Below are 22,877 nucleotides of genomic sequence, written 5' to 3'. Positions count from 1 at the left end.
AGGTGCCGAGCCCCGTTACCTCATCTGGATGGAACTTGCATCTGAGGGGTGAATTGAGAGCGAACGCTTCCAAGTGTGAGGCCTAAGAAAAGGTCGGCGGCGTGATGGGCCGTGACAGGCAGTCTTCTGGGGGAAGTAGGAGCTTAGCACGTTCTCCGGTTGCTTCTTAACATGAGTGAGGAGTCTAAAAATTACTGCCCTTGTGATGTCGGAATTCTGCAGAATCAAATAGTGATTAGTTCTCATTTGTTCTTTGCAAACGGCTTTTCTCAAAGTTCTGATTGGAGTCAGGCAACCTGGGATCTTGCTCTGATGGGGCTCAGTCCTTCCCTTCTTGGCGGGGGGTGGGGGGGCCTCTGGTGTCTCCTCCACCGCCAGCATCTCAAGAGTCAGCACAGGAGACCGCAGGGCACGCAGAACTGGCCTCTGCCGCCCCTTGACCTACGTGGCGTCTTCTGTATTGACTGAGTTCCCCCTGCGCGGAGAGTCAAGCTTTCCACCTCCCCCCCTGAGAATAAAGAATCTCTAGGTCTGTTGGTCTGCTGATTCTTGGTTCATTTTCCTTTCCTTACGAGCTGCTCTTGTAAGTGTCCCCTTAGTGAGCCCCTACAGTGGGGCCCACTGAGCCCTCCTCCCCAGAGTCTTTAGCAAGACCCATTAGCTTTTCCTGAAGCATGACCAATCCGGTTCCTTCTCGCCTTTCATGAGCCTCCCCGCCCAGCTCCCCGTCAGTCCAAGCCACCGTCTCTCCTGGCTGCTGCCATGGTGCCCATCTGGTGCCCCACATCCCCTCGTCCCTCCTGACGGTCCTGTCCCTACTCAGCAGCCAGAGTGCTCCTTTTATGATCGTAGGTCAGATCTTTCCACTTCATTCTGTCATGCAACAAACATTTATTGAGCACCTACTGTGTACCAGGCCCGAGTCTAGACTCAGAGGGGGTGTATGGGGAACAAAGCAAATGAAAATCTCTGTTCTCTGGAGCTTCCGTTCTACTGGAGAGCAGAAAGGTGATAAACAGTATGTCGGGTGCTGGTCAGAGCAAAGGAGAAAGGTAAAGTGAAGATGTGGAACAGGAAGTGTTTGCAAGGGTGGTGGAGGGGGTGTGGTTTACAGTTTTCAAAGGGGGCCAGGGAAGGCCTCGCTGAGGAACTGAAGATGCGAGGGAACAAATTGTGTGGACAACTGGGGTCACAGAGTTCCAGCAGACAGAAGAGCATGTGCAAAGGCCCTGAGGCAGGAGTGTGCCTGCTGTGCTGGAGGACAAGCCAGAAGGCCATTGTGCCTGGGGCAGAGCCAGAGCGAGGGAGAGGAGGGACAGAGCATTAGGAGGTTGGCGAGATAAAGGGAGGGATGCGGCCAGATCAGGCCCTTAGGTGCCATAAGGCCTTTGGCTTCTTTTCCGAGATGGGAGTCACAACAGGTTCTTGAGCGGAGGGAATGTGGTCTGGCTTGTTTCAACAGGCTCACTCTGGCTGCTCTAGATGAGGCTGAAGGGGGTCACGGCAGGGAGTGGGAACCCCGGCAGGGTGTGAGAGGGGTTGGTAGCAGAGGGGGCTAGAAGAACGAGGGAGTCTGCACCTGGCCCCAGGAGAGGCAGCCAGGCCCTGATGTGCTGTGCGTGGGGCCTACATGAGGAAACAGCGAGGGTGTTTGCTACCTAACTGCCCCCCCCCCCCCCCAATGGCTTCGCATTGCTCTTGTGATAAATTCTTGACTCCTCTTCCAGGGCTGGTATGCGCGGGGCCCCGGCTGGCTTCTCCTGAAGCCGCATCTGACCCTTTTCACCCCCACCCGCAGCTCCTGTGGCCTTGGCCTTTGTGATCCCTCCTACAAGTCCAGCACCCAGGCTGGCCCCTGCCCAGGCCTTCACTCCTGATGCTGTCTCCGCCTGAACGGCTCTCCCCACCGCGTGCCTGTTCCCGGCTTGTACCCTCAATGTCCCTCCCTCCCTCCCTAAGTCACAACGTCCCCAAACATTGCAGCCCAAACACCACCCGTGTTCCATGGCGTTTCCTCGTCATCTGTTAAAGGTGTTTCGGTCTTCTGTTTTAAATTTATCTGTCTCTTGTTTATGTTTGCCTCCCCCTCTAGAACACGAGCCTCAGGAGGACGGACACCGTGGCCTTGACCGGTAGCTTTGTAAAGTTGTCACAAACACATGAAGAGTGCGCACACCCTTGACTATGTGGGTGTTCATGTGGGTTACAGCCGGCTCTCTCAGCACCTGCGAGGTGGGCACAGCTATACCCATTTTCTAAAGGAGGAAAGACTACCTGGCCAGGGCTTTGCCCCCTCTCGGTCCCCCCTGCCCTGCGCCCCCAGGGCCCAGAGCTGAGCTGCAGGCTCAGGGAGCACAGAGCCGGGAGGATGGGGGTGGGGGGTGGGGGCTCCCTTCCATGTTTGCTTTCTGAACCAAAGGAGAGGTCTGCGATCCCAGAGGGGCGGGAAGCGTATTTGGAAGAACAGTGTGTCTGCTGCTTCGTGTACCGTAACTAATGTAGAGGGGATGTATTTGGTGGCGTAAAATAACCCGAAGCCCACCCCCACTCTCAGCCCCTGCGGCTCGAGCCTCTGTCCGTCCTCAGCCTCTGTCTCTGACTTGCGGGCTCCCTCCTCTTCCCTCCTCTGCTCTCCCCGGCAAGAACAGGTGTCTTGGGGCCGGACCCCGCCTGGGCGGCCGCGGTCTCGGGAGAGCGCACCGACCTGGCTCTGGGCTCCCGGCTGCCCCGCCGCGTGCCCTTCCCACGCCCCGCCCCCCTCCCGTGCCTCAGTTTCCCTATCGGTCAAGGCCGGGTCCCGGTGGCTCCACAGGTGACCCACCTGCTTCCGGAACTCGATCGGAGGCGGGGGTGGGGGTGGGGGGCGGGGGGGTGGCCCGGAGCCCCCCCCTCCCCCGCGGGCTGTCGAGCCCGCGCCGACCCCGCGCCCCCGGGGAGCCCCACGGGAGGCGGGGGCGCGGGGAGGGCCGCGGGCCGGCTCCGGGGGGCGCCCGCGGGAGGGCGCGGCGGCGCGGGGGGCGGAGACGCGGCGCGGCTTCCGCTCCCGCGCCTCCTCCCTCCTCCCCCGCCGTCCTGGTCCGCGGCGCCCGAGGGGGGGAGGCGGCAGGCGCCGGGAGCCGCGCGAGGAGCCGCCGCCGCCGCCGCCGCCGCCGCCGCCGCGCCATGGAGCCCGAGTGAGCGCGCGCGGGCCCGCCCGGCCCCGGACAACATGGAGGCGGCGCCGCCGCGGCTGCTGCTGCTCGCGCTCTGCTGCAGCCTGGCCCCCGCCGCGGGTAGGTGGGCGCGGGCCGCGGGGACAATGGCCCGGCGGCCAAGTGCGCGGCGCGCCGAGGCGACTTTGCAAGTTGGGGGCGAGTTGGGGCGCGCGCCGCGGGTGCCCGCCGCCCGGGGGTGGGGGGGAGCCGCGCGCGGGCCCTTTGTCTCGCCCGCCCGGGCCCCTCCCGGGAAGGCCGGGCCCCGTCCCGCCGGGGCGATCCCCGCCTCCCCCCACCCCCACCCCGGGGCCGGCGAGCGGGGCGCGCGGGCGGCGCCGACCCCGCCAGGTGCGGCGCGGGCGGGTCCTCACCTGCCCGCGGCCCCGGGGCGCGCTCGGCGGTGCGGCCGCGTGTAGCCGGCCGGGCGAGGCCGCCCTGGGACCGTGCGGACCCCGGGCCGCGGGGCCGGCGCACGGCGGGGACTGTCGGCCGGGAGGCAGGCCTCGCCGCCCTGCGTCGCGGACTCCTCGGCGAGCCCGTTTCCGATGGCCGCGCGGCTGGCCCGCCGGCGCCGAGAACTGATCGAAGTTGCACAGAAAGTTCTCAGACCCGGCGCCGGGCGGCCTGGCCTGTCGCGCCGCCCCGTTTCGTCGGCGAGGCTGTCGGTTTCCGAGCGGACCGACACCTGCCGGGTGCCCGGCGGACCCGTGGGGCCGTTGCCCGCCCCCCTCCCTCCTCCCCGCGGTGGCACCCGGCCGGTGTCCACCCCGGGGGGTGGCCTCGTGGGGCCGCCGCGCGGGGTGACGTGGTCGCGGAGCGCGGCGCGGTCGGGAAGCGCGCGGGTGCCTCGATTGTGCACACCCTGGGGGACAGATCGAGGGCCTGGGGACCTTTCTCTGCAACTTTCGGTGTGTCCCGAGGGGTGGAGTTGAGGTCAGGAGGGCTCAGGAAACTTAAGCGTTGTGAAACGCTACACATGTTCTTTTAATTTGGAGATTGCCATGTGGTTTTGGAGCAAATCTCTCGCTACCTAAATCGTTCTCTTCGGACGTGAGTGTTTTGTTTTTCTGGAGTGTGGCCGGCCGCCTTGGACGGGGCCACGGAGTCCTGGGCTCCCCGGGCTGCTGTGTTGCTGCCGGTAGCAGTTTTTTGGGGGGTGGGGTGGGAGCGGGTGGCTCAGGTCCCTTTGTCTGGGCCTCTTTAAGGCAAACAGCTGTCTCCCTGAATATTTCCAGTGTGGACATTGCAGGGAGGTGTCCCGGCCAGGCTCTGTGGTCACATTTCCCAGGGCTGCAGCCCCTTCCCTGAGGTTTGGGGGGGCGTAGAGGGGACAGTTTCCTCCCGTCCGTTTGCCTCCCAGCCGAAGCCTAGAGAATGTCGGCGGTTTCACCCCAAATGTATCTCCCTCCGGAGCGGGTTTACATTTCTCAGCCATGTCTGATACTAGCAAAACAAGGTGACGACAGAGCAATGACAGTATCTGGGCAGCTCAGACCAACGCTGCTGCTTTTCTTTCCGGAAATGCCTGGATCACGGAGGCAAAAGGTTTTTTTTTTTTTTTGGTGGGGGGGGGAGATGTTTGTTTTAAAGGTGGGGTTTCTCAGCCAGCCATAGTGCTTTTCACTTCGGTGCAGTTTGGGATTTCCTGTCCCTTTTGGGGTGACGTTGCTGGAGTCGGATGCCTGCCGTTTTGTGGTTCAAGCCCCCAAGGGGAAGGAATCACGTCTGTGGAGTTCAGTCGCGTATGAGGCAAAGATAGAGTTGATCATTTTAACATTAGGAAGCATGTCAGCGTGAGGGTTTTAGATCCCCGGCTAATGTGGCAATCCGATCCTAAAATGGAAGGAGGAGGAAGCACCCTTTCTGCACCACTGTCTTGACTGTCCCAGATTTCTGCGTTAGATTTCTGCGTTGGTCCGGAGTAGAGCCAGTAAGCTGGCACCTAATTATTTTTCCTGATTGCTTCCTGTTGCAATTTGAAGCTGTGAGCCCACGGAAATGCCTTTGTTTTAGTGGCCCCGGTGCTGGGAATGGCTTTCCCCGGCTCAGCTCCACAGGCCCAGACCGCTCCCCTCTGGCCCCACAGCACTTGCTGTAGGACCACCTGTCCAGGACCCCCTCTCCACCTCCCCCCACCGCCCAACCGCCTGCGGGTGGTTCCTGTAGATGCCTACTGCCCGGCCCACTGGAAGGGCCCAGCAGGTGGGTGCTGAGTTAACGAAATGCTGGGCGGAGGCCGGAGGCCACCGAGAGAGGAGCCCCCGCCCTCCCCCACTGCCGCTGCTTTTCAAAAGCAGGGCCCACGTGCTTTTAACTCTCCCCTTCAAACCCAAGAATTTACCCAGTCCACCGGTATGATCCCACATTTGCTGTGGAGATCCTGTCGCATTTGGAACCCATTTAATTTCAGCTGCGCTGTTTCACCTCTCAGGCATTTAGCAGAATTTGCACGCTGCTGGGGGTGGGGGTGCAGTCAGGTGAGGACTCAGCAAGGCCTCCTGCCCCGAAGCGAAGCGTGGGGGCTTTGGGGTCAGACCAGCCTGCGTTTACGTGCTCGGGAGCTGTTTGGCTTTGGACGACTTCCTTGGCTTCTCTGTGTCCAGGGTCTTCGTCTGGTTCTCCCCACCCCCCGCCCCAGGCGGTTGGGACCCTCCCGGCCGGGGGCCTCAGTGTGAGACCGGTGGCAGCTGAACTGCATTGCCTCTTGTGTGATAGAGTCCTTGATCTTTCTGGCTGGGACGTCCAAAAGCCGTATTTCCACAGTCTGGGTTTTTCTTCTGCAAGCGACCTTGGGTATCTAGTCCGCTGTCCTGACTCGCTTATTGCCGCAACGCTCGCTTATTGTCTCTTGAGGTGATTGACACGGTGGACCGGAGCCTGAGTACTCAGGGTCTGTCGTCAGCCGTGGTGGTTGCCACGTGGGGGAACTTGCGCCGCTGAGCCCACCTTCGTGTCCCTCAGTTTTCTCTCCTGTAAAATGGGATAATAATACTTCTGACTGCTAATTCAGTGAGTTAACACCTGCCTGGCACCTGGTCAGCTCTTAGGACTCTTTGGCCCCTGGTGCCGAGTAAAGCGCGGGGGGGTAGAATGGCAGATGAGTGTGCCTTTGCCATCAGAATGTTCTGCCTACAAGGGCAGACAGGCACGCAGAAGCTGGTTGTGCAGCTATGGGAGAGGTGGGCCCAGGGGGGCTCTTCCTCGCTGTCCCTGAGTTCCGTCCTCGAGGACCAGGTGGTGTCCTCCCCCGAAAGAGGCCAGATCACGACGCAGAGATTGGACGTGATCCAGAAGGCAATGGGAGCTTCTGGAAGAATTTAGTCCGGGGGATAGGAAATGCGGGCTGGAGCCAGATCTGTCCTAGGTGAAAGGTGATGAATTGATTTTTTTTTTTTTTTAATTGAGGTGAAAATCCTGTAATATCAAATTAATCTTTTTAAAGCATGCAGTCCACTGCCCGTAAGTACACGACTACACTGGGCAACCACCGCGGCAGTCTGGTTACAAACGTGTCCACCTCCCCAAAATAAAACCCCACACCCGTTAAACGGTAAGTTCCCATCCCCCACCTGCCCCCAGCCTGCTGTCTGTCCCAATGGAGTTGCGTGTTCTGGATGTTTCATATACATCGTGTCATACGACACGGAGGCCTCTTGCGTCTGGCTGCTTCTGTGACCGCGTGTCACGTTTTCTGGGTGCTTCCGTGTGGTAGCCTGTGTCAGCATTCCGTTGCTTTTCAGCGGCGGGGAGTGGGGGAGCAGCGGTCACCGTGTAGATCGCATCGTGCTCATCCGCTTACCCATACATGGATCGATCTTGGTTGGGGACCTCTCGGCAGGCGCGGGCTGCGGTGTCCCGAGTGGGGTGTGGAACAGGGCAAGCGGTTTCAAGGCCGGGAGGGAACGGATTTGTCCTGAGGTCCACAGCTCGGTTCAGAGACGTCAGAGCTGGTGGCCGAGGCCGGGGCCAAGCCAAGGGCCGGTGGCGGCCTCCGGGAGGGGCGATGCCGAGAGGTGGGCTTAGCGCTGTGTTCAGTATTGCCAAAGCCCTGAGAGACGCTGGACATTTGTGGCCTGTGCGGCCTCTCGGACAGTCACTTGACACACTCTCGGATCGCGGAGGCTCTGGTGGCGGTGAGGGGCCACATCGGGGACCTGCTGGCACATTTGCTTAGAAAACAGTGGTGTGAGACAGGCGCCCTGGGGGCTGTCCCGGGGACAGCGTGGGTCCCAGTGTGACCTGTTGAGACAGTGTCGGGGTCCCTCCTGCTACTGGGCCAGGCTGGTCTCTGCTTTCTCTTCAGCTGTGGGAGTGGTTGGCTAGCTCTTGGCCTTGGCCTCCGTTTCCTCACCCGCAAAGGTGAGCTGTGGCATCTGGCTTGTGGGGTTCAGGGAGCCAGTGTCCATGGGGAGCGGCCAGGAGGCTCTTCTCCCAAGACAGGCCTCACTGGAAGGACATAAAAAAGTCCCGCCCTAGGTTCCCAGGTTTCCTTTCAAAGTGCTGGAGGGCATGGTCAGAGTCAAGGTGAGACCGCCTTGTGGGGGGAGGGGGGGGTTGGGAGGGCGGCCAGGAGTGGTGAGACCTGTTGGGGTTCTGGGTGTGGCACGGGCTTGTCCCCAAGGGGTGCCTGGTCGCCCTGAAGCTGGCTGCTGACCCTTCCCTGGCAAGTAAGGGTGTCGCGCTCCCCCGAGCCATGTGGGGCCCTTGTGCATATATGTCCTGCTCATCCCTCAGCAGCCCCGTCATCTGTTAACTGGGGACGGTTAACCCTCCACAACCCCCCTCCCCGCCCTGCCGCCCGCCGGCCAGGGGAGCGCTCACCTCACATTCTTGGGGTGGCAGCAGCCGTGTGGCCCTGGAACCTCAGGTCCGGATGGAGTCCGTGCCCAGAGTCACATGTCCACTGTCCCGTGTCCTTCTTGCTCGAGGTCTCTCTTCCCCTGGGAGGTTTTCATGGTGAGGTCACGTCTGAGCCCTTGTGCAGGGGTGGGGGGATACTGTACTTTCTGGGTATTTTCTTACCCGCTTCTTGATTGGTATTTAGTGTACGTTTCTTGAGTGCTTTCAGATTGCCTTGATGTCGTTTTCTAGCGTTTAAGGGGAAGCAAAGGTTCGCTCAGGGGGGAGAGTGGTTTTCAGCCTCTTGGGGGTCTCAGGGGCGCCTGGTTAAGGCTCCTCTCCCTGGCGGGAGCCTGTGAGAATGGCACACACACACTGGGCCCTTCCCTGTGGGGCCCTGGGTACACTTCCGTTCCATGAACCTCAGTTTCCTTTTTTTGTAAAAAGAAACCAGCTGGCCCTAAACTCTGGAGGCATTTTCCCGCATGAAGTTTTCCAGTTTTCTCCCTTCGGGGGTCTTTGGGGAGCGGGGGTGGTCTCCTGCAGGGAGGGCCTTGTGTGCCACACTCTCTGGGCCTGTTGCTCCCTGCTCCTGTTCCACTGGGCTGTGTGGCTTCCCTGAGGGTCCTCAGGGGTCCCCCTCCCCCTCCTGGGATCCTGCACTGTCAGGTCTAGAGCATGGTCTCCCCAGCTCTGCCCTCCCGGCCTGTTTTTCCTCCACTTTTATTTTTATTTATTTTTAATTTTTAATTTTTAACATTTATTTACTTTTGAGAGACAGAGAGAGACGGAGCATGAGCGGGGGAGGGGCAGAGAGGGAGAAGGAGACACAGAATCTGAAGCAGGCTCCAGGCTCTGAGCAAGCTGTCAGCACAGAGTCCGATGGGGACTCGAACCCACAAACTGTGAGATCATGACCTGAGCCGAAGTCGGACACTCAACCGACTGAGCCACCCAGACGCCCCATCCCCACTTTTTTTTTTTTTAATTTATTATTTTTTTTAACGTTTATTTATTTTTGAGACAGAGAGAGAAAGAGCATGAACAGGGGAGGGTCAGAGAGAGGGAGACACAGAATCTGAAACAGGCCCCAGGCTCTGAGCTATCAGCACAGAGCCCGATGTGGGGCTCAAACTCACGGACCGCGAGATCATGACCTGAGCCGAAGTTGGCCGCTCAACCGACTGAGCCACCCAGGTGCCCCTCCCCACTTTTAAATGTATGATTCTGGGGCGCCTGGGTGGCTCGGTCGGTTGAGCTTCCGACTTCGGCTCAGGTCATGATCTCACGGCTTGTGAGTTCGAGCCCCGCATCGGGCTCTGTGCTGATGGCTCGGAGCCTGGATCCCGCTTCGGATTCTGTGTCTCCCTCTCTCTCTGCCCCTCCCTTGCTCACACTCTCTCTCTCTCTCTCTCTCTCTCTCTCAAAAAAACACAAACATTAAATGTATGATTCAGTGGCATTAATTGCATTCACAAGGGTGTGCAACCATCACCACTATCTATTTCCAGAATTTTCTGTTACCTGAAACAGAAACCGTGCCCGTGAAGGGGGTCACACCCTGTCGTCCGCTGTCTACGGCCCCTGGTAACCTCTCTTCCACTTTCCCGTGGCTGTGGGCCGGCCCGTGGTCCCTACCTCGTCTTTGTGGAATCATCCCGTGGTTGTCCTTTTGCGTCTGGCTTATTTCACTCAGTGTGGTGTTTTTGGGGTCATCCAAGTTGCAGCGGGTGACAGAACGCCGTTCCCCTGTATGGCTGAGGAATGTTTCCCTGTTCGGAGAGGGCACGTCGGCTTTGCTCGTCTGTTCCCCTGCTGGCTGGGGACACCGGGCTGTCGACGCCTCTCTTGTGAACGATGCTGCTGAGGATGCGGCTGTGCACGCCTCCGTCTGGGTCCCTGCCTCCACTTTGGGGCGAACGGCCGGACGTGGGGTTGCTGGACCACGTGTCAGTCCGGGCTTGAGTTTTTTTGAGGCTCCATCGAACTGTCTCCTTCAGCGTGCCGCCTTTTACAAGCCTAGCAGCGGGCGATTTCTCCGCATCCCCGTCACCTCTTGTTTGGTTTTGTTTTCTGTTTTGCTTCCGGTCATCCCGGTCCCGCGTTGTGGTTTTGATTTGCGTCTTCCCGATGGCCGATCGAGCATCTCCATACGTATTTGTTACCCGTTTTCTTTCACACATACGTACAAGTATTTGCTTATTTTTAAAGTTTTTAATTTTTTTTTCAATGTTTATTTATTTTTGGGACAGAGAGAGACAGAGCATGAACGGGGGAGGGGCAGAGAGAGAGGGAGACACAGAATCGGAAGCAGGCTCCGGGCTCCGAGCCGTCAGCCCAGAGCCTGACGCGGGGCTTGAACTCGCGAACTGTGAGATCGTGACCTGAGCCGAAGTTGGACCCTTAACTGACTGAGCCCCATTTACTTTCAGGTCTTTTTAAAAGCGACGTAGTATTTCATAGTGTGGATATAAAGTAAATAAATAAACTTAATAAAATTTCTCTGTTGAGTTGTTCACCTTTCTCACTGATTTGCAAGAGCTATTTATTTGGCATGGAGAGTAACTCTATATTATATTTGTTCCAGAGTCTTCTTCTGATCTGTAGCCTTTCACCCATATTTCTGGTGGTTTGTTATTGTAAAGGCATTAAAAAGTTTCACGTAATCAAAACTCTGGGTCTATTCCCTTAAGCTTTCTGGGTTTTGTGCTTTGTTTCTCTACCCCCAGATTATAAACACCTCTTCCTTAATTTTTTTCCAGGGCTGTTATTGTTTGGTGTTTTGGTGTTATTGTTTGGTGTTATGTTTGGTATTCAGACATTGGTTTATCCAATTTGGGGGAGGTATAACGTGTGAGGTAGGGATCTGGATGGTCCCTGGTGTGCCCCTACACCCCTATAAATGGATAGGGAGTTGTCCCAACACCTTGACAGAAAGGCCCATCATATCCTCATTCATTTAAAATACCACTCACACTTTCATGTGCAGTGTCCACGGATGGCATGGCTCCTGATTCTGGTACCTTGTGTCCTGCTCCATTGACCCGTTGGTGTCTTTCTGTACCAGTGTGCCCTTTTTTTTTTTAAATTAAGTTTATTTATTTACTTTGGGGGGGGGAGGGGCAGAGAAAGAGAGAGAGAGAGAGAGAGAGAGAGAGAGGGAGAGAGAGAAAGAATCCCAAGCAGGCTCCACACCGTCAGCACGGAGCCCGACATGGGTCTCGACACGGGGCTCGAACCCACGAACTGTGAGATCACGACCTGAACCAAAGTCGGCCGTTTAACCGACTGAGCCACCCAGGCGCCCCTCCGGGGTGCTGTTTTAACCTCTGTACGTAGCATCGTAGTATATTTCAGGACTGATGATGCAATTCCCCCCTTCATCGTTGTCTTCGGAAAATTGTGTTGACTGTACCTGTACATTTATTCTTTTGTGATACGCTTCAGAGTCAGCCTATCAGGTTCCATCCTTTGAGCCCTTGATCCGGCGACGGTAAACGGTGACGTCGGACGGGTGTCCCAGGGCTGGGCTTGAGCAGTGGTCTTCGACAAGCAAGCTGGTCCTTGGCTGTGGAAGTAAATTCACAAGGAGCCAGCCTTCAGGTTTTTGCTTCCTGTTTGCACGTGGGGTGCTTCCGAGGTGACATTTGTGCTGGACGGCCTGCAACGCTCCTGCTTCTGGGCTCCCTCACCCCAGCAGCCTGCTCGGGAGACAAGCTCTAATGCAACTAATTCCAGTGTTAGCCCGGAGGCGAATCTAATTACCGCGTAAATTACTGCTCCCCTCCCCTGGTTCCCTCCAGAACAAAATGTGAGTAACTTTAATTTCTTACCTGGGCTGCACCCCTTTATTAGCCCAGATGGGGAGGCGGTACCTGCCTAGCCAAACTCTTAGGGAATTGCTCAATAGGGTATTAAAAGCCGCCCGAGCGCGTGGCCCCGGCCAGAACATGTCAGCTGGGTGCCTGGGTGCCTTCCAGACTGTCCACGGGCAGCCGGGTGCCACCTTGGAGTCTGCCCTGCAAGGTGCAGGCCTCCTCCGTGACCCGAGTGACGTCCCACTGCAAAGTGGCTTCCAGCAAGATGTGCTCTCGAGTTGCTGTTGCGGGGGCAGGCCGTTTCTCTGGACTTTCCCCCCCCGAGCAGACTCTGTGCGGAAAGTGGACTGGAGCAGGCGCTGTCTCGGACCCCCAGGAGTCCTCGCCGAGGCTGGAGCGCGCGGCTCCCTCTGATGCCCCTTCTTCCTCTGCGATGCAGGCCCCGGTCTCCGGGTGCTCCTTTCCTCTCCACCCGGCCTCACCTGCAGGCCCCCCACAGGGGCGGGAGACTACACCAGCTTCTAACGGGTGTCCGGGAGCCGCCCCCTGCCCGTTTACCGTTCACTCCGGCCAGATGACGTCTTCCACGAAAACACCACCAGTTTCCCAACATCTGAAGTTGGAACTTTCTGGCCTGCTATTCCATGCTGCCCCCAGGCTGGCTTTAGCCCCCTCCTGTGCTCCCCCGGGGGAGTTGAGTGCTTCTCCAGACAGATCTGTCTCCTCAGAGTCCGGAACCTTCTGTGGCCAGCCAGCCCGAGGGGGCTTGGGGACACAGGCTGTCTTCACGTTTGTCCCTCCACCTGCTGTCTGGTGTGGAGTGGATGCTTACATGCTCAGGAGCTGTCTCGGGGTCCCCAAGGCCTCGTCTGTCCAGGGAGCAAATCTTACCCGTCCTTACTTCCTCTGGCCCCAGATCTGCAGCATGGTAGGCTCCCACTGCATCACGGTATCCAGTGCTGCTGTGTTTCCCAGGGTATAGAACACCTGTCCTCCACAACAGAAGGCTTCTGAGGCCAAGCGTGGGACCCACTCCCCCAATAGAAACCCGTATTCCTGAGGTACGGACTCTGCGAAGGCCAGTGCTTCCCGAACATACCTAACCGTAGAGTCCTGTGTCCATGAAATACCTACCCTCCCCAGGGGCGGTTTGTGCGGGCTCTCGCGGTCTCACCTGTGTTTGCGCAGCGTTCTTTCCCGAGGCCAAAGCAGGATCGGCTCACAAGAGCTGAGATGCTGGATCCCTAGGCCTGCCAGGGAGCAGGCCCAGCCCAGGGGACTTAAATGTGCCCTCCTGGCCCAAGAGGTGTGCGGGGCCGGTCAGCTGTGGCCGCAGCACTGCCTGTCCCTGCAGAACAGGTGACCACCTGGCGTGTGTCTGTGAACAGAGCAGCCCCAACGCATGTCTCCCTTTCCCCGCCCCCCCCCCCCCCCCCCCAACCTGCCGGGCTGGGTACAGAGCGCCATGTCCCTAGGGAGGTCTCTGCCCATGTGGCCCCCACTGAGGCTTTACTCGTTCTCATTTAATCCCTACCTTCTTTCTGGGGGCTTCTGTGCCGCCAGCCCTGGAGCGCGCGGGCAGGAAGGCCCAAGACCAGAGAACAGAACAGAGCGAATTTCATCCATTTGGCTTCCATTTCTAGTTTTTAAACCATTTTCGCTTTGTTTGGAAAGATTGTGTCCTTTGAGGAAAGCACCTTTGTTGAATAATAACCTTTTCTGCTTAACTGAGTGCGGCCATGCAGGTGGCCCGGCACAGCTGGCAGGAGCTTTTTGCAAAGTCTACCAGAAGCAGAGGCTCGGGGTTCCCTTTGCCCCTCCCAGGGACGTCTTCGCACCGAGAGCACCCCTCAGAAAGACCTGCTCAGAGCAGGTCTCCATCCGGGCTCCCGCATCCCCGTGTGGCCCAGTTCTTGAGACCTCTCTGCACAGCAAGGCCTGCCTGGGGCCCCACCCACCGGAATGGAATGCGGCCGGAGGTGGGAACCCCACCACGCAGGCTGAGCTGAGCGATCCTGTTAGGGTACTGCCTGGCCGGGGACTGGTGAGAGAGGGTTTCCACGGTCTCCCGGCATGAAATCACCGATCTTCTGGAGGGCTGGCGCCTGGGAACTGGAGAAGTTCAGGGTTTTCCTGAGCCTCACTAGCTCGTGTCAGCAGAACAGGACGAAGAGGCAGGCGGGAATGCAGAGTTAGGAACGCGTTCTGATCCGTGTTCAGGGAGATCCTCCCTGTCAGAAGTGTCAGGGGACACATTTGCTTAATTTGTCCCCCTTCCTCTCTCTGTGGGTGTGGGGAAGACAGCTGGGCCTCGTTTCTTCTTGTCCGCCTCTATCTAGTACCAAAGGCCAGCTGGGTCACCGGCGAGTACCCAGGCAGGTCACCCCACTGTCGCACTTGTGGCATGGTGTGTGTGTTTGTGTGTTTCCATCTAGCACCTCACCCCCACCCCACCCCCCCCAGGCTCCCCGCAGAGTCTGTCTTGGGCCCCCCTCCCCGGGCTGAGGGCCTGCTGCGCCCAGCCTCCTTCCCTGCTGATCCCCCAGGTTCGCTGTGAACAGCTGAGGGGGTTGCCAGAGGAATCCCAGCAGGGAGCCCCCCGGGGCCCTGGGGGCCCGGAAGCCCCCGGCTGCTGCCGAGGCCGCCTCCACCTGTTCTAGCCCCGCCCACATTCCTGGCTCAGCTCTCAGCTCTGCGGCCTTGGGCAAGTGAGTTAACTCCTCTGGGCCTCAGTTTCCTCACCTGGCGGGGTAATCGTCGCCTGAGGACGTAACGTGGCTGCAAAGTGCTTAGCAAGGGGCTGGCTCCTGGTGAGTGCTCAATAATTATTATCTATTAGGGCTGTTATTACAATCATAATTGTTATTCTCCAGGGAGAGGGCCCTCGGGGGATTCTGGAGTCAGGTTCAATTCCAGCTAAGCGGTGGCTTGGCTGAAACCATCTTAGCTCAGGCTCATTAGAAGGTGGAAACTGTTTTGGAATAATGGCCATATTGAGCCCGATCACTCTGAATTTGCCGCCTCGCCTAGGTAAAGCCTGGCAGGCCTGGGCTCCGGAAGCCGTGGGGCTGGGCAACAGGTGCACAGGGCTGTGTGGGGCAGGATGCTTCCTGGACCTTTGCTCTGTCAGAGGTGTGGCCAGGGGGCGTTTTTGCTCTGTTCCTTCATCTGGAGCGCCCCCCCCCCCCGACATTGATTTCTAGGTGTGGCCAGCACACCCCCTGCCTCTCCCTCCCCAGAGGAAGTTATCATGGACCTCGATTTCTTCTCTCCCTGTGCCTCGATTTCTTCCGACAGCCTGCTCACTGGCCCGCCTGGCAGGCTCTGAGGACCGGGGCTGGGGCGACCTCTCCAGTGCGGTGGACACCTGGCCGGCCAGTACTCATCTCCGGTCCTCTGTATCTGTCGGTCTTCCCGCCCCATCAGCTTCTCGCCGAAGGCAGAGGAGGGAGCCCGGGCACCAAGCCTTCCCCCTCAGGTGAGGTGCCTGTTCCATCTGCCTTCCCCGCCCTGGGCTGCGGATGGTCAGTGCCTTTGCCCTGGCCTGCTGACGGGGCCCTCTGCCCAGTAGGCGCTCTGTGATTGGTGAGAGAGGCTGCCCTCCAGCCCGTGTGTCAGGCCGGGTCTCTCACTGCCACCTCCCTCTCTTCTACAGCCTGTGGGAGGGGAGCAGAGCCCGCAGCCCTGAACTTCTGGCCCTCCCTCTGCACCTGCCCTCTGGCCAAGAGCCGAGATGGGACCTGCCCATCCCTTCCTGGGCCTGAGCTGGCTTTCCTGACTTCCTGTTGCCTCTAGCCCGAGAGTAATTTAAGCCTTTAGCAGGTGCTTCTGTGTGCCTGGCCCAGAACCAGGCCCCTGGAACAGGATGAGCACAGGCAGGCAGCGGCTCTGTCCTCGCGGCTGGCCCAGGCCAGACCCCGGGCGGGGTTAGAACTGCCCCTCAGTCAGTAGTGACTGTGCTGCAGGTGAGGTGTGCAGGGGGGCCCCTCTCCACCCCGTGCCTGTTACCCGGGCCTGGCTCCTGTGCTATACGGACTCTGGCTTCCTCAGTATTGGTCACTCCCTCTCCGTCCCGCACGGTGGCCTCTCTCCCTGCAGCCTTTGCCTTCTTCTGTCTGGCGGGTCCTTCTACTACTTGGGCCTTTACACCAGCCCTGGAGGCAGGGAGGCTAGCCGCGCCTCCCTGGTCACCAGAGAGGCTCAGAGCATTGACCTAGGTGTGGAGAGAGCCGGTGAGGGGCAGGCACCCCTCCCTCCACCCCTGCGCTCACTGCTTAATGTGTGACAGGGACGTTAGGCCCCGTTGTGAGGGAGACATTTAGCTCCACGCATAGAGTCCCTGAGGCACCCATGAAGGCACCGGGTGGTCCCTATGAGGGATTTGAGTGTGGATTTACATTCTTGGGTTGCTGTGTGGGCTGTGTGTGTGTGTGTGTGTGTGTGTGTGTGTGTGTGTTTTAAAAGTAGGCTTCACGTCCAGCGTGGAGCCCAGCATCGGGCTTGAACTCACAACCCTGAGATCAAGACCTGAGCTGAGATCAAGAATCCAACGCTCAACAGACTAAGCCACCCAGCTGCCTCTGCTGTGTGGTTTTAATACTTGGTGCGCCCACACCCCCTTCCTACAGATGGGAGTGTTGAGTATGAGGAGAATCGGAACCCTGTGTGGGGTTGCCCCGGGATGACCGGTGGGGGCCCCAGGGGTGAGCAGGAGGGGCTGCTGACCCACCAGCCTGACCTGCCCCCCACCCAAAGCCGCACTCCTCTGGGACCTACTGGCTCTTGCTGTGCGAAGCCCCAGGCTGCTGGTGCACCTCTCTGTTCCGTTCCTTCTCCTCCCCGAGGACAGAGGGGTTGTCCTGGAACAGACAACCCGGATGTGTGGTCGGGTGGTGGGAGGCCACAGTCCCGAGGGGCAGAGGCTGAGGGGCTGGGCTTCCTCGTTGGCGCGTGGTAGGGTCACCGCAGGGCCTCGGGGGCTCGTCTGACCCTTCTGTGGGGAGACCTGGGGGTCATTCAGTGGCCCCATTATGCAGAATGAATGAATTTCAAGTACTTGTCGCTGATTAGTGGAGGGTGACCTCAGGCAGGTTACCCAGTCCCCCTGTGCCTCTGTCCCCTCGTCCGCTTACCTAGGGCCCCTCCGAACCCTAATTTTGGGCTTCTCCACATTGTTATGATCCTCTAGACCCAACGCATAGCTGGTTCCCAGGATGATCAGAGCTGGTCTCCGGTGCCGAACTTCATAGGGAGTCCCCAAACCTGCATAAAATATTCAAGACGGAGAGGTTCTGGCTCTTCAAGGCACGTCAGTGCCTGGAGAGGCTTCCGAGAGGCTTCGGCAGGGACCAGGAGGCCAGAGGCTAAACCACGTTGAGGATGGTTCTTGTCCACTCCGCTCTGCCTGGAACAGAGGTGTGGAGAGCCTCAGGTCTTTGGGCTGGCTCCCTGCAGCCGCCTCGAGGCCTCGGCACCCAGCAGCTGCTTTTGTTGCAGGAACAGTAGGTCACTTGAAAGCGGAGCCTCCCGGTTTTGCCCCATAAAAAGGAGATTTTGTAGCGTGATGGTAGATTTTGGCACGCCTTTATTATTATCATTTTTTGCAACACGTAAAGAAAATAAAAGCCGGCACAAAGGTATGTTTGTCTCTGAAGTGCGTTTCCTTTCCCAGATGTTCTTTTCTGCCAGTTCCAAAATGCATCCTGAGCTCAGTTCGCGTTTCCTCTCTGCGGTGCACAACAATTCGATCTCTGTGACCACATGGGGAAGACGCGGCTTCCTCGCCGGTGGGCGTGGGGGGGGAGGGCTGCGACGGTCCCACCCTCTCCCCCCTCAGCGGAAACGACCAGTCCCTGCCAACCCGGTTAGAGACCCCGCTGACAGTTGCGGGTTTTGGCGGTCTTGCTTGTCCCGGGTGGCAACTGGCAGGCTGGGGGCTTAGCGGTGCCCGGTGTGCACCTGTGTTCCTGAGTCTCGAGTTTGCCGTGTCACCGCGCGTGGAACTCTTGTGTCTGCGTGGCCTCGGCGCGCCCGGGACGTGGTATTGTCTATGTGACTTGGGGCCGACCTGGCCCCTTCTTTCTTTCTTGCATCAAGTACCGGTCCCTGCCCAAAGGACAGGTGTCAGGGATATGGTGCAGATGCAGGGCGGGCTGGAGAGCCGGGTGGAAGCGGGTGGGCGTCACCAGACTCTGGCAGGGCCTCAGGGCTTCCTCAACTGATTGGCCTGTTCCTCTGACTTGAGACGGGTGATACGTGTGCGTGTGAACCGCACACACAGACACACAGACACGCACATGCAGTACTTGGGTTGATTTCTGAGGGCTGTCAAGAAACCCGTAAAAGCTCGCAATTAGGACAGTTTAGAAAATGGTCTCCATTAAGAATGTTTACCGTGCGGGGCTCCTGGGGGGCTCAGTCAGTTAAGCGTCCGACTTCGGGTCAGATCATGATCTCATGGTCCGTGAGTTCGAGCCCCGCGTCGGGCTCTGGGCTGATGGCTCGGAGCCTGGAACCTGCTTCGAATTCTGTGTCTCCCTCTCTCTCTGACCCTCCCCCGTTCATGCTCTGTCTCTCTCTGTCTCAAAAATAAATAAATGTTAAGAAAAAAAAATAACAGAAATAATTAAAAAAAAAACAAAGAATGTGTACTGTGGGGGGCTCCGTCAGTTAAGCGTCTGACTTTGGCTTAGGTCATGATCTCACCGTTCGTGAGTTCGAGCCCCACATCGGGCTCTGCGCTGACAGCTCCGAGCCTGGAGCCTGTTTCGGATTCTGTGTCTCCCTCTCTCTCTCTGCCTCTCCCCCACTCACTCTCTGTCTCTCTCTCTCTCTCTCTCTCTCTCTCAAAAAATAAATAAACATTAAAAATTAACATGTTTCTATGGGGTGTGCATTTTTTTCCTTTTTCTTTTATTTTTATATTTTACTCATTTTTGATAGAGACAGAGCACAAGTTGGTCGAGGGGTGGGGGGGGGGGGGTGGGGAAGCAGAGAGAGAAGGAGACACAGAATCCGAAGCAGGTTCCAGGCTCCGAGCTGTCAACACAGAGCCCGATGCGGGGCTTGACCTCACAAATTGCGAGATCGTGACCTGAGCCAAAGTCGGAAGCTCAACCGACTGAGCCACCCAGGCGGCCCTGGGGTGTGCATTTTTCTCTGGGGGTATGCATTTAATGCAGTCTTTAGTTTTTGGTTAATGCATCCTGCCTCTGAGCACCCATGGTACAAATACCTAGACTTAATAAGTAAAAATAGCTCATAGTTACTACCCATTCACGGTGTAGCAGGCGGGGTCTAAGGGCTGTTCGATTGACTCATTTAATCCTTGCAGCCGCTCTGGGGACTGGGTGCCCATTATGTAGATGAGGAAACTAAGGCTAGGAGAGCCTGCAAAACTTGCTTGGGGTCATGCGGGGACTAAAATTGGCGGCCCCAGGCCCCACTGCCTACCCCTTAATTGCCATTTGAATTATAAAACTGTTTTCTTTCATCTGTCAAGGAGAAAGGCTGCAGAGCCCCCGGTGCATTTAAATAGGCGACTTCATTATAAGGGCGTGTGGAGAGGACACTGAGGCCAGAGGCTCTCCTGGGTGGCCTCACCTTCTGAGTGGCCACCTGGTGCCTGTTTCCACGGGGCCTCAGGGCTTTGGATGGAAGCCACTGCCTCCCCATCCGCTGGAATGGGCCCCCGAGTCAGTCTCTGCCATGGCCTTGGGCCACTTCCGGGAGCGGGGAGCTGTTGAAGCGAAATGCTATGTAATCAGAATGCTATATTTTGTCGAAAATAAGAATGTTAGTAACGGGCTGGTTTCTGGCAAGTCAAACTGGGACTTTGAAATACATATTTTCCCCTGCTCTGCCCCAAACCTTCTAATTAGTGCAAACGCACATTGGCAGACATAAATCAAATGTCATATTTCCTACAAACTTGTCCTAGGTATCAGTGAGTTGGTAGCATTCCGCGGTGGCTAAATTCAGGCATGCAGAGTGAGTGTGTGCGTGCGTGTGAGCCTGTGCACACGTGTGTGAGCGAGCGCACGAGAGAGCTGGAGGGGGAGACCGAGGTGGTGAGCCCTGACCGCCCGCTTCCTTCCGGCCCCCTCACCTGTCAGCACCTGCACGGTCACTGCAGGGAAATCTATATATTTGCCCAATTAAAGCATAGTTGGTAGAGGAAATGGCTTCATTTCCCTCACAGGGAAATCTCTGCGGGGCTCATAGCCACACCCTGACCTCCACCACTGCTGGGCTCCATTTGTGGACTCAGTTTTGGAAAAGGCGATTTGTCTCAGGTAACTGGCCCTGATGTGGGCTGGGTCCTCCCCTCCCTGGCCTTGGAACCAGCTCTGGGGTTTCGGTGCACTTCTGGGGCCAGGGTCAAGGACGTGGCCTTGGGTCAGGTGGGTCATTTGTGGTTCTGGGCGGTGTTGGCAGGGCTCGGATGCTCTGTTGCCCGTGTGGACCAATGTCCTGGAGCTTCTTGGGTCATTTGTACGTGGGGTGGTTTGTCGCAGACGATTTCCCAGTAACCAGGTGGAGAAAGCCTGTTTGTCAGGACAGACGTCCTCTCTGGCCAGAAGACCATGTGGCCCCACAGAGCCCCCAGCCATGGTGGACATCAGGCTTCTTGTCCACGAAAGGGTGAGGAGGTGGTTGGGGGTGGCAAGTGAGTGTGCCGAGCTGGAGATGGCCAGCACTTGGGGACCTGTGGTGTCTGCCCATTCTCCGAGGATGTGTCTTGTTCAGTTTTACCTTTGTGTTTTCTGTTTCGCTTCACCTTCAGGCCGGTATTTTTTCAAAATGTGTCCCCTGGGCCAAAACTAAAAGATGCTCTTTTCATCAGATACACTTGGGAAATCCTGGATATAGAGCATGACGTAGGTTTCTTCACTGCGGGACTTCTCAGAGCCTTTAAAATGGCAATTCCGTGCTAGACTGTGTCCCCTCCTCCCTAGGCTGGCTTTACAGGTTGGGGGGAAAAAAGGTCGACTACTGGTGTGTGAGCTGGGCTGTGCCCAAAGGGACACGGGACATCACCAGCACTCTTCTTCCCTGTCACCCTTGCTTTGGGGTGACTTCTTCACAGTTGTCCCCTCTGGGCATCCTCCCTGTTTGCTGGCTGTGTGGAGTGGCCCAGCTTTGTGCCTGAATCCAAGGTCAAAGTAAGCTCTCAGCCACTCATGTCAAGAGACGTGGGGTGTCCACTTGTATGTTCTGTGAGGCTGCTTGTTGGTTGCTTTGGGGGTTTATCCCCCGAGATAGATCTGGGTGACATGTGGCATGGTGGCAGGGGGTGGAGGCAGAAGCCAGCTTGGGGTTGGGGTTCTACCTCTTGGCTCCGCCCTTTGCTGTGTGGGCTTCAGCTGCTGGAGGGATAACCCCCCCCCCCCCAATAAAGCTTGCTCCTCCATCAGGGCCAGGGGTGGGGGGCAGGGGGTGTTACGAGATTGAACTGGGTTAAGGTAGAGGCTGAGTAGGCCCACAGCAGATGCCAGTTCCTTCTCTGCCCATCCCTCTGGGGTCTGCTGTCCCGTGTGGGAGTTGGGCTGGGGGCCGGGCTCCGGGGAGCCGGCTTCAGTCGAGAAGGGGTTTCTGGGGCTTGCGAGGTGGGAGGCTTGATGACCCTCCGACAGTCATCCCTGGAGATGTCCCGGGCTGGGGTGACCCCCTGCGGGGTGGGACTTAGGGCTGCACAGTCACCCCTGGAAGGGTTCCGTGTCACATGGGCCAGGGTTGGGACCCTCAGAGAGGCCCTTGGGGGCGGTGGGCTACCCCAGCTGATACTCAGGGGTCCCTCTGGCAGGCACTCGGTGGGTCTGTGCCAGGTCCTGGGCCTTTGCTTGTGCCCCTGGACTTTCCCGAGGGGCTGAGCCCAGGCTGGTCCTCCACTCTGGCTGGAGCATCTGCCTGCCTGCCCCCGGGCACGGCCCCCCCCCCCTCTCGTGCAGGGGATAGTGGGGACCCCCAGCCCATCTCCCTGTTTAATGGAAACCCTTTAATGAGCCTGTGTCCTCTAGGCTTCGTTCGCCCTGAAGTGTCTGAAACTTCAGTTTCTTTGTATCTCTCACAGCTGATTTCTTCTTTCCTGCTCCGCCCCCGAACCTGCCCCTGTAGTTTCCTGTTCATCTGCTTCCCTGACCTTTGAAATGTGGTCCCTGCTCCGGAAACTTGCCTGGACCCCAGGGTTAATTACTGTGTGTGTGTGTGTGTGTGTGTGTGTGTGTGTGTGTGCGCGCGTGTGTTAGGGAGATCAGTGTGACAGCTCAGGGACGGCAGAAATGGGGCGATCGAGCTGGAGAAAGGGCTGCGAGCTGTGCAGGGAGCCCAGGCTGGCGCAGCCCGTGGATGCGGGAGCAGGTGGGAGACGCCAGGAGCCCAGCAGGTGAGAGGCAAGCCTGGAGGGCAGGGCACTGACCCACGTGGCTGGGCTGGGACAGGGAAGGCGGGGTGAGAGGCCGTGGCCTTGGTTCTGCGGCCCGTGATGTGCGTAGACCTTGGGAGAGCAGCTTGGGGAATGTGCGCACCTCACCGCCTTAGCCCAGGTCGAGAGTAGGTGTTCCACTGTTCCGGAAGATTCCTCGAGCTGCTTTCTAGCCCCAGGAGGCACCACTCAAGTTTTGTCGGTTCTGAATTCCCCACCCTTGTGGTTGTAATAAAAGCTCTTGATAGCCTGAGCAGCCTTGGTTTGGGGATAGATAAACAGGCCTTTTAATGGGTTATGTATAGTCTTATGCGAACCTTGGCTGTATCTGCTCTGGATTTGAAGCGAACTGTCATATTTATTCATTATTTTTGTGCACATGTCAACACACCCCCTCGATGGATGGGTCATTAGCTGGATAGCACTGGAATGGGAGGGTGGAAGGAGGGCCCTCTGCAAGAAGCCCTGCCTGCCAGGGGCAGCCTCGAAGGCTCACGTCCCCTTGGGCAGCTGGCCCATCCCTGCCCCCAGCTGGGCAGTGTCGCAGAGGACCCGGCTTTCACCCGGGCTCGGTGAGGGACCCGGAGGGGCTTGCGGGTAGGA

At 58.1% G+C, this 22,877-nt stretch overlaps 1 protein-coding gene across 2 annotated transcripts in view; it reads left to right on the top strand.

Moving 5' to 3' along the window:
• Positions 1 to 3,070: 3,070 nt before the first annotated feature.
• LRP5 (LDL receptor related protein 5) overlaps positions 3,071 to 22,877 on the top strand; it is a 103,738-nt gene continuing 83,931 nt past the window's right edge. The window contains exon 1 of one of the 2 annotated variants that reach the window (XM_053202821.1): positions 3,071 to 3,272. In XM_053202821.1, coding sequence (XP_053058796.1) covers positions 3,209 to 3,272 — 64 coding nt within the window. In that variant the 5' untranslated portion in view covers positions 3,071 to 3,208. The remainder of the gene's footprint in view (positions 3,273 to 22,877) is intronic. The other variant, XM_053202822.1, reaches the window with a different exon arrangement.

Source organism: Acinonyx jubatus, chromosome D1 (genome assembly GCF_027475565.1).
Source record: "Acinonyx jubatus isolate Ajub_Pintada_27869175 chromosome D1, VMU_Ajub_asm_v1.0, whole genome shotgun sequence".
NCBI lineage: Eukaryota > Metazoa > Chordata > Mammalia > Carnivora > Felidae > Acinonyx > Acinonyx jubatus.
Note: the sequence above shows the minus strand (reverse complement) of the source record. Positions and strands in the feature narration are given on the sequence as shown.